The 11,303-nt window shown below is 29.6% G+C and overlaps 2 protein-coding genes across 2 annotated transcripts; both read left to right on the plus strand.

The window, feature by feature from the left end:
- Positions 1 to 4,443: 4,443 nt before the first annotated feature.
- On the plus strand, positions 4,444 to 5,990 carry LOC114739812 (probable S-adenosylmethionine-dependent methyltransferase At5g38780). Its single transcript, XM_028927888.1, has 3 exons — positions 4,444 to 4,536; positions 4,755 to 5,408; positions 5,901 to 5,990. Exons 1-3 carry the CDS (start codon positions 4,444 to 4,446, stop codon positions 5,988 to 5,990), a joined length of 837 nt encoding a protein of 278 aa, XP_028783721.1.
- Positions 5,991 to 10,136: 4,146 nt separating this feature from the next.
- Positions 10,137 to 10,876, plus strand: LOC114739814 (probable S-adenosylmethionine-dependent methyltransferase At5g38780). The gene is made up of 2 exons (XM_028927889.1): positions 10,137 to 10,229; positions 10,310 to 10,876. Exons 1-2 carry the CDS (start codon positions 10,137 to 10,139, stop codon positions 10,874 to 10,876), a joined length of 660 nt encoding a protein of 219 aa, XP_028783722.1.
- The last annotated feature ends 427 nt before the right edge of the window (positions 10,877 to 11,303 follow it).

The following is an 11,303-nucleotide window of genomic DNA, read 5'->3' on the forward strand; positions in this document are numbered from 1 at the left end:
AACCGAATGGAAGAAAATTACGTGTCAACATTCTAAATTACCATGATCAGATTACATATAGAAGCATGTGGTAAGAAAATAAATAAAATGGGCAGGAGGTGGTGGGAATGTTAAATGGATAAGATTCAATCATCCTATATATATCTTATACAAATACGGGGTGGCAATAGATTGATTAATTAATTAAATTGGAAGATGAAGCGGTGGGGAAAGATAAAAAAGGAAGGAGTCATCATATCAATCCATTCATAAAGATAGAAGCTAGAAAGCATGAGGTGGCAACATTAAGCAAGAAAGCTATTTAATACTTTCTTCATCTCACCAAAGTTAAATAATTTTCATACGTATCACTTGTAGGCTCAGAGAAGGACAGAGCACCACGGAATTCTAGGAAGATTTCTAAGTCTCGCAAGGGAACGGGATAAGTGGTCCGCCAATTCACAATATAAAAAATTGGTTAGAAAAAAAAAATTAGTTCAAAATATAAGAAATTGACAGAATAATTAATGATAATTTTTTATTTTTAACTATTGTTATAAGGAGGAGAGATAATTTTAAATAATGCTGGAGAGATGAGAGTGAATTTTTCTTTTACTTTCTTTAATAAAAGTAAAATAGATAATTTTTATCAATTTGTAACAAATTTAATGACTTAACTGATATTTTTTGACTTATGAGAAAAGTTAACTAGCTTCTTATATTATAGATCGAATGGAGTATATGGTAGATAACATTTTTCTTTTATATACTTGTTCTTATTTACTTAATGGTTAGCATGTTCCGTGCGTACTGTATTCTATTAACCACTCAGTAAATTATGTATTTATGCTACAAGTACACGTGAGATTACTCAGAAGAAAGAAAGATGAATCCCTAACTTTGAAATGTAATTCTAAACTTAATGGATCAAGTTTAATCAACTTAAGGTCATGGCAACTTGATTCAATAACTACTACCTCTAGTCTTAATTATAAGACCTTATTTGTAATCTATAAATAATGTTTTATAATTAGGATCGGAGGTAGTATAAGATAAAAAAAACTTGTAATAAAAGCTCATAAGGTGGAGATTTAATTGTGTCATAAATATAAGATTTCAATCTATTTTGTCTCTAATACAATATTTATTTATTTTGTCCCAAGTAATCCTCATAAGGATTGCACCTGTTAGAAAGTTTTCATGAAAGGATAATTTCAATACACACGATTAATAGAAATATTTTAGACAAGACAATATTCATTTATTATAAATAAGTAACTTAACAAATTTTTTAAATTTCTGTAATTTAGTTATTTAATTTTATACTAAAGACCAAGGTGGTATATTATAATTAAGATTTCTTTTTTTTCGTTTGTTTTACGTGTAGCTATCTTCCCATTAAATGCAACGTTGTTTGAAATAATATCCAACATTAAATGCGGACGGCTTTTCCTGTGGGAATTATTATTAATACTTCAACTATTATTATGTGTAACAAAATAATACTACCTCCAGTCTTAATTACAACACCCTATTTGTAGACTATAAACAGGGTTTTATAATTAGGATAGGAGATAGTAACTAACATTTCTATTATTAAAATTATAACTATAATTAGATATGAGCCTATATATGGCGTTTTTAAAAATTATATCTATATAGCCTATATTACTCTTAACTAACTCATCGACAGTACTTAAAAAAAGAAAAAAAGAAACTTATTGAAAGTACTGTTGATTTTCAGCGGAAAGTTTTTTTTTTTTGGGTAGCGAGTGAGGATGTTGTCAATAAAAAATAACTGTTCTTTGTTTTTAAATAAGAAACAATTATCGTTTTTATCTATAAAAATATTTGCAAAGCGTCTAAATGTTTTTAGTTGGTTTTCTGTTTTACTCCTTATTAATTACTCATTTTAATGCTTAACATATTTATTATCTCATTTTTAAAAGTATTATTCTTTTTACTTTAATAATTTTCTTATCATTTTCCCTATGCTCTCCATACATAAATGAGGATCTTTAAAATAAAATTACAATTTTTATATATTTATTATGTTCATCAATTTTGACCAACATTTTAATCCACATGGTCAGGGAAAAAAGATGGAGGAATAAACTATTGAAAGAAGTGCCTCCATTTTATGTTAGGTTATACCACTCTATTCTTTTTTCTTTTCTTTTTTTTTTTTGAGTGAAAGAAGGGTTTTATTGCTCAACTATTAACTTCAGATACAGGGGAGAAATACAAATTTTAAACGAAGAAAGAGAGACGACTACCTATACATGATTCCTCACATTAAGAGTATCTATAGTATGATGAAAAACCAGCATGTTCTTATTTACAAATCATTTGTACTTCAAACAGAAAACTAAAAGATACATTAAATTGATAATTTCTTTTATATTTATCTTTGTTAAAGAAATGCTATTAAAAATATTTTCTATATTTTCTCTCATCTAAGGGTAAAACTAAAAAAAATTCATTAATTACCCTACAAGTGATTTATATTTAGCAACAAACTTTTTCCCTACAAAACTTATAAATAGAACCAAAGTTGTATATATTGTATAACGTAGGTACTTGTCCCAATGTAAGTTATTGATGAGTTATACTCTAGTTGGCTCTTTTTAGAATATCTTATTAACTAAATTATGCTGTCTAGACAGTTAAAATTAGTTAAAAGTAATAAAAGAAGAAAGATATTTAATGTTTAGACAATCCTTCGTAAAATCTTATAAAAAGAATAAAATCAATTAAAAATAACAACTAACATTTTTATTATTAAAATTATAATTATAACTAGATATGAGTCCATACGTACATATATATATATATATATATATAACGTTTTTCTAAATTATATCTACATAGCCCATGTTATTCTTAACTAACTTGTTGACAGTGCTGTTGACTTTCAGCCGAAAGTTTTGTTTTTGGTAGCGAATGTAGATGTTGTCAATAAAAAAATAACTGTAACTTTTTTATAAGAAACAATTATCATTTTTATTGTATTTTTATCTATAAAAAATATTTACAAGATGTCTTAAATTTTTTTTAGTTAATTTTCTATTTTTCTCCTATTAATTATTCATTTTAATACTTAATATATTTATTATCTCATTTCCAAAAGTATTATTCTCTTTATTTTAATAATTTTCTTATCATTTTCCCTATGCTCTCCATAAATCAGGGTTTTTTCTTTTAAAAGAAACTTAGAATTTTTACATATTTATTGTTTCATCAATTTTGACCAACATTTTAATCCACATGGTTTGGTCAGGGGAAAAAAAAGATGGAATAGAGTATTTAAAGAGGTGCCTCCATTTTATATTAGGTTATGCCACTCTATTCTTTTTCTTTTTGTTTTTTTTTTTCCTAAGTGAAAGAAGGATTTTATTGCTCAACTATTACCATCAGATACAGGGGGGAAATGCAACTTCTAAACGAAGAAAGAAAGATGACTCCCTGTACACGATTCCTTACATTAAGAGCATCTACAGTATGGTGAAAGATCACTCTTTTTCATTGATAAATTATTTGTACTTTAAACCCGCAAACTAAAAATGTATTATAATTTTTATATTTGTTTTTGTTAAAAAAAATTGTATTAAAAATATGTTTTATATTCTCTCTCACCTATTGAAGTTAACAAGGGTAAAACTAGAAAATGCTCATTAATTGTCCTACAAATGACTTATATTTAGAAACAAACTTTTTCCTAAAAAACTTATAAATAGGAACAGAGTTGTATATATTGTATAAGGCGAGTCTCCTAATATAACTTATTGTTGAGTTATATTCCATTTGGTTTTTTTTATAAGATCTTATTAACTAAATGATGTTGTTTAAATAGTTAAAATTACTTTTTTAAAAAAAGGAAGAAACACATTTAATGTTTAGACAATTTTTAGTAAGATCTTATATATAAAAAGAACAAAATCAATTTAAAATTTGGGATCTTATGTATAGGAATGGATTATATTGTATAATGTGTCAATCAACAACGGTGGCTTGCAATTAATGGAGGTTGGATTCAGGGAATGTTTGGATACCTTGAAAAGTGCTTCTCAGAAGTACTTTTCCGCAAATGGAGATAAAGTCTTTCACATATTTACCTCGTAGACTGTAAAATCACTTTTGAAACCATAGTTTAGTTTCCATCCAAACACACTGACAATCGAAGGAGACTTGAACATTAAAATTTCTGTTATGGAAAATGCTTGCATTTAATGTCATGTTCTGCGTTTAGTGTTGTACTGAGAAAAGTGCCCACTTGCTGCCCCGACAAATATAGCTATACTCCGAAAAAATAATGGCAGCCTCTACAATTATCGATTCCTTTTCACGGTAGCCTCCCTCCCCCCCCCCCCCCAAAAAAAAAAATCCACTTCCAGTAAAAAATACTTGCATACAAATTTCAAATATACAAGTGCGATGCGCAAACAATTACTCTATCATATAGCTATGGAAAGCCAAAAAGTCTCCAAATCATATCAGGGATTTCCAATGAATGGTGGAGATGGGCAGCAAAGTTATGCTCGAAATTCCATGTATCAGGTTCTTCTTCTTCTTCTGCTTCTTGTCCGTAGTTTTTAAAATTTCATTCAGACTGATTTTCTTGTCGAGCAACTCAAAAGATAGAGCCCCCATCGCCACTTGATATGCTTCAAAACTGTAATCTTCTGGTGTTCGTCACAACAATACTTAAAATATGTTTGTATCTAAATCGTAGGTTGCCTCATACAAAGCTAATGAAGTTTGATGTTGTTTGGCAGCGAAGAGGAACAGATATTACTAAAAACATGATCAGAGAGACCATTCTTGAGAAGCTAGATCTGGAAACACTTCCGCAGAATTCCTCTGATACTTTTCGCATAGCAGATTTGGGCTGTTCAGTTGGACCAAACACATTTTTCACTGTTCAAAACATTATAGACTCCGTGGGCCTTAAATATCAATCTCAAGAACACAATAAAGACTCAGTTGAATTTCAAGTGTTTTTCAATGATCATGCTGGTAATGATTTCAACACACTTTTGAAGTCCCTCCCTGAGGACAAGCAGTATTTTGCAGCAGCTGTGCCTGGTTCCTTTCATGGCAGATTGTTTCCAGAATCAAGCATTCATGTCTTCAACTCATCTTATACTCTTCATTGGCTCTCAAAAGTGCCTAAAGAAATAGTTGACAAGAACTCTCGAGCCTATAATAAAGGGAAGATTTACTTTACAAGTGAAGATGAGGCAGTTGCAGAGGCATATTCTGCACAATTTGAAAGGGACCTTGAAAGCTTCCTGAATTCAAGGGTCTTAGAACTTGTTCCTGGGGGCATCATGATTCTTATCATTCTCTGTGTCCCACCAAATTCCTTGAATAGATTCGAAGCTTCTGTAAATATCATTGGCGATGTTCTTGTGGAGATGGCCAATAAGGTAAATAATGAACAGTTACTCTATATTTTATGTCTGTTTATAAGTTTCTGAGGTGATTATTGATTATGCTAACCAACAAGAAGGAAACAACAAAACTGCTAAATTTTTGGGCAAAGGATGTTATATGTCATACAGAACTGAGTATTATTAGTTGTTTATCTTATCTCATTGATTTTGATTTGTTATGTAAAATGATTATTGATTATCCTCCTTCAAGTAACTTATTTTGCAAATGAATTAAGGGTTTAATAAGTGAAGAACTGGTTGATTCATTCAACATTCCCATCTACGTTCCAACATCAGAAGAGGTGAAGAAATTGATTAAGGAGAATGGGAATTTCAAAATTGAGAAGTCAGAACTATTATTTCGCCTAATTGACAACGATACGTATCAAATAGATGCTCATAGTTCGAGTATGCACTTGAGAGCTGCGTTTGAAGGATTTTTTAAGGAAAACTTTGAGCAAGACACTGGATAATGTTTTTGTACAGTTTGAGAAGAAATTGGCATCAGAATCCAACTTCCTTGCAGACCCAAGTTCCAAGGAATTGGGAGAGTTATTTATAATGAAGCGCAAATGAGGATTGTTGTGACACAAATTAAATAAATGTCTTCAAGTCTATGTTCAATTCTTAGATACGCTAGTGAAGTTGATCTTGTATCGTGACTTGACAAAATCATAGCAAACTTTTTCCTATATCATCATATTTGTACAATTTTGTTTGAAAAATATTATCGTGTTCGTGTTATATCCAGCTGGAAGATAACGTGAACTGTAGAAATTATTGATATCTGTTACTCATAATTACCAATATTTAATTATATAGCCCAGACTTGACATTATTGTACATAAATAATAGACTTGATGGTACAGCTCTTGAATGGTGGTTTAATTCAATCATACTTAGAATGTGTCCCCTAGAATTCAATTATCATTATTCAATTTCTATCTCTCTATACATAAAGTTTCTCAAAGGATTTCAACATGGCATTATTTATAAGAGTTAAAGGTCAATTTTATCCAAAAGTATTGGTACAAGAACAGTTATTATCTGGAATTTTTTAAGAAAATTTTGACTAAATGGGGCAATGTCACCCAAGTGCCCTACTTCAATAGGAAGCAAGATACTCATCATTATGATAAGATCTACATCATCTAAATACATTATCAAAAGTTAAATTTAAAATTTTCAATTAATGATTTTTAACTAAAAATTATTTTTTTAAAAAAAAATAAGTTATAGTTGAGGCGTGCTTCACCGTCCATTTGATGATCATCACTATGTTAAACAAACAGCATTAAAGAAGAGGCGTGCTCGTGTATAATACTCCCTCCGTTCCTTATTATAAGAGACATTTGATGCTTATGGCATGTTCCTATATATAAGAGATACTTAAAAGTTGTCCCTACTTTTTTGTGTTGATTTCCTATTTTACCCATATTTATTATCTCCAACTCACACTCTCTCTTCCTCTCACTTCTCTTTCATTTAATAATTTAATTTTTCTCTCTCATGCTCTCTCTCCTTATTAATGAGGGCATTTTTGGAAAAAAAATATACTTTTTATACATTGATTATTCTTAACTAATTTTAATTGTTTTTTTTATCAACGTAATTCGATTATTCGTCTCTTATAAAAAGGAACGGAGAGAGTAGGATAAATAATGGATGAGAGAATGTCCGTGTAAAGACAGGTGTGCCTGTGCAAGCGCAAAGGTTGTGTGTGCGTGTAAAGAAAAGGAATACTCTAACTCTCAAAGGTTGAAGATGGAGTTGGATGAACTAGTTGCGTTTAAAAAGATAATGCCTCCGGTACTATACACAAAACTCCAAAATTTAAGTTGGTATGTTTTTTTTTATAAGATCTTACTAAAAATTATCTGAACATTAAATGCATTTTTATCAATTTTGTTCCTAATTAATTTTTTATTCTCTTTCCTCAATCATCATCTTTTTCTCGTATTTCACTCTCTTTCATCATTTATATCGTTGCCAATATTTCCGTCTCTTATTTATTGCTTCATTAAATAAGGACATACTTAGAAAAAAGAGATTTAATTTGCACATATTTATTGTTTTAAACTAATTTTAACTGTTTTTTTAAACGGTATAATTTAGTTAATAGAATCTTATAAAAAAACATAGTACATTAAATTTGGCTTTATATAAAAAAAATAAAAAGGAGGACACGAACTAGATAATAAAAAGGACAAACAGCTTTCTAATTTTGCTTCAAAATGTCAACATAAGTCAACAATCATGTGTATTGCTAAAAAAAATCAATCAACCACCATTTACAAAAAGGAAAATTTAATTAAAAGACCACTGTAGCTACATAACTTTCATTTACCCAAAATAATTTTGAGACATCAATTTAGTAGTAAAGCATAAAAATGAAATTATTTCTTTATGTAAAATACCAAAATACCTCCTTCATCATGCTTCTTTTTTGGCCAAGGTTGTGAAGTAAATTTCGCCTAACATAACATGATGAACAACAAAAAAATTCCATTGCAAAACAAGCCACCAGAAAAATGAACAGCAAGAAGATGACAAGAGGAAACTTAGATTTGAGATCCAAGATCAGTTTGGATCTCCGATTTCTAGTCAGTACTCCTAGCTTCCAATATCTTGAATCTTATCCTCTTGTTGCCCGAATCAAACAAGAGTGTCAAATTGGATTGTATACAATACTACCTCTAATCCTTAATATAAGACTCAATTGACTAATTTAGAAAAATTAAAAAAAGTTACTAAATTATTTAATTATAGCATAAGTTATATGATCTCTTTAAAATGTTGTGTATCATTCAATTTATAAGTAAGACAAATTAGTTTAGAGAAAAAGAATAAATATAAATGCTCTAACATGATGGGAAAATCGCAGAAAAAAAAACTGTCAAGATAGAAAAATTACAAATAGGGACCCATGATAATATTATAGGGGAGAATTACAATCAAGTTCCACAGAAAAAAAATAATTATCAAAAAGTCGCAATAACAATCTATACAGCCTATAATGACAAGTTCTATAGTGAGAATGACAACCTCTAGGACTTGTTTTTTAATTTTTTTTCCTTACTTGGGACCTCATTATAATTCTCCCATATTAGTATAGGTTTTGACAACAATAGTATAGATTTGATAACAACTTTTACGAATACGTCCTTGTGTGCAATTTTTTATTTGTTAAGGTCTATTTTTGTGATTTTCCCGTAACATACATAATTTAGTAATTTTTTTAACTTTCTCAAGTTAGTCAATTGAGTCTTAAATTATGGATTGGAGGTAGTATTTTTCTTTTACCCCCGATGAGCTTAGAACCAAGTTGTTTTTATTTTTTTTAAGAAAAATAAAAATAGTACATTTCTAATTCCTTCTTTTAGTTCCAGCTTCGTGTGTGCAAAATTTACACATGCTGAAGCTTGGTGTATCAATATGGCTGTGAAATTTTCAAAACGAAGAGATTCATATGCCGCTATTTTAATGCATTAATAAAGAAAAATAACATTACAGTCTATCTATGTGTACATTAATGCTAGAAATCATGCATAGTCAAATATGACTTTTTTTATTTTAATTAAGTTATACTCCCCTGGTTCTCTAAACATAAAACTCATTTTGTAGTGTAAATTATACTATAAAATGAGTTTTATATTTAGGATAAATAGAATACAAAATGAGTTTTATATTTAAGAATAGAGGGAATATTATTTCAATCATGATCAATTTGACTTCGTGACTTCGCATCGAATATCATAGGAGTACTAATCCTTGAATCTCACATCAATTTTTATATAAAGTCACATTGAATTAATTATATAAACTCCAGATCCTCACAAAGTCCGCGAGCAAACGTTGCTTTCTTGGCCGTGGGATCGTGTAGCATGGATACCGCAATGACTCTTCAAAGGTTTGTTTCTACGTCGCTTTCTTTTAAAAAAAAAAAAAGGGAGAAACAATTGATGATGTTCGTATCATAATTTTATGCCCATTGTTTTCTCTTAGATCTCCCCCTAGATATGCTTTAATTTTTTTAAATATCAAGGAATCACATTGCTCGGATATGGATATGATAATATCCATGTGCTTAGGTGATTAGAGACGCAAGATTGTTAAACTCGTGAATTTACACAAACTCATGATAAGGATGTAAACTCATATAGTAAAATTGTCAGAGTTTATTTTTATTAATAAATTGATATTAAAAGTATATAAACAAATAATTAATATATAAAAATGACAACAATTTCATTTAAGTATATTTTAAATTTAAATAATTGAAATTAATTCAATTAACATTCATAATTTACCATATTCAATAAAGAAATTTATATAAAATTTATATATAAAGTCAATAAATATAACTAAATCCAAAAATTTAGCATAGATTTAAGAGCAAGTTGACATAATTTTGTAAGTTAAAAACATAAAAGCGATAAACTCGGTAAGAAACTCGTAAGTTCAATCAAGTTTATACTTAGCATGAGTTTAAAAGCGCGTGACATAATTTCATAAGCTGAAACTGTAAAAATATTAAACCCAGAGAGTTAACTCATGAGTTTGACAACAATAATAAGAGGGATCGGAATATTGGGCCGAACCATTAGCTAGGTGCCAAATTACGGGTCACTTAATGGAATAATGTTTGTGTTTATGTAATCAATAAATAGCATAGATGTGTCACCAGATACATGTTTCTCAAACGCTCTTAACATAACGAAGATGGAAAGGAAAAGAAGCAACCAATCTTATGAAGCATTCCCAATGAATGGGGGAGATGGCCAATATAGCTATGCTCAAAATTCCAACCATCAGGTTTTTCATTCTCACTAATTTTATTTTTTGTTTTCCTTTTTAATAACTTCTTTTTTCATTTTTATGATGGGCTTTTGCAGCGAACTGGAGCAGATACTATCAAACACATTGCAAAAGAAGTCATTCTTGAGATTCTTGATCTTGAAACCCTTTTACAAGATTCCTCTAAAGTTTTCCACATAGCAGATTTGGGATGTTCAGTTGGACCCAATACATTCTTCACAGTTCAAAACATTATAGACGCTGTGAACCTCACATTTCAATCTCAAACACATAGCATAATAGACTCATCACTTGAATTTCAAGTGTTTTTCGATGACCATGTTGGTAATGATTTCAACTCACGTCTCAACTCCCTTCCTGATGACAAGCAATACCATGCAACTGCAATGCCTGGTTCATTTTATGGAAGATTGTTTCCAGAATCAAGTATTCATATTTTCAACTCATCTTATGCACTTCATTGGCTCTCAAATGTGCCTAAAGAAATAGTTGAAAAGAACTCTCACGCCTATGATAAAGGCAAAATTTACTTTACAAGTGAAGTAGACAAAAAAGTTGCAGAGGCATATTCTGCACAATTTGCAAGAAACATTGAAAGCTTCTTGAATTTCAGAGCCTTAGAGCTTGTTCCCGGAGGTGTATGACTCTTATCATTCTCTGTGTTCCATCAAATTCTAAGAACAAATTTGAACCTATAGCAAATATCATGGGATATGTTCTTGATGAGATGGTCAATAAGGTAATAAATATCAGCCTTAACTTTTGAATATTTAGCAATTATTTTATTAACATAAATCTTTGATTTTTAACAAAGTAATTTATTTGGCTAATGAAGGGCTCAATGAGCGATGAATTTAATTAAAAAAAAAAACATTTTCTTGTCACTCTCCTTAGTGGTAAGTGGAGTCCACGTTTAGGTCTAATAGTCAAAATAAATATTTTGTCTATTTTTCTTGAATTTTTTGTTTTCAAAACATTCTAAAAAGCGCCTATGGGTGAATGGGACCTCTAATTGAAATGTAGTTTGTCCCTAAAAATTTCTAAATTTAAGAGCTTCATTTTGATATGTAA

Source organism: Neltuma alba, unplaced genomic scaffold (genome assembly GCF_004799145.2).
Source record: "Neltuma alba isolate B1F8T4 unplaced genomic scaffold, ASM479914v2 tig00002917_pilon, whole genome shotgun sequence".
Classification (NCBI taxonomy): domain Eukaryota; kingdom Viridiplantae; phylum Streptophyta; class Magnoliopsida; order Fabales; family Fabaceae; genus Neltuma; species Neltuma alba.

Bases quoted from the DNA above. Each gene is read 5' to 3' on its own strand.
- LOC114739812 (XM_028927888.1), top strand. From the start codon at position 4,444: ATGGAAAGCCAAAAAGTCTCCAAATCATATCAGGGATTTCCAATGAAT. The intron at 4,537-4,754 runs GTTCTTCTTCTT...GTTGTTTGGCAG, and splicing joins CTCGAAATTCCATGTATCAG to CGAAGAGGAACAGATATTAC. The intron at 5,409-5,900 runs GTAAATAATGAA...GTTTTTGTACAG, and splicing joins TTGTGGAGATGGCCAATAAG to TTTGAGAAGAAATTGGCATC.
- LOC114739814 (XM_028927889.1), top strand. From the start codon at position 10,137: ATGGAAAGGAAAAGAAGCAACCAATCTTATGAAGCATTCCCAATGAAT. The intron at 10,230-10,309 runs GTTTTTCATTCT...GGGCTTTTGCAG, and splicing joins CTCAAAATTCCAACCATCAG to CGAACTGGAGCAGATACTAT.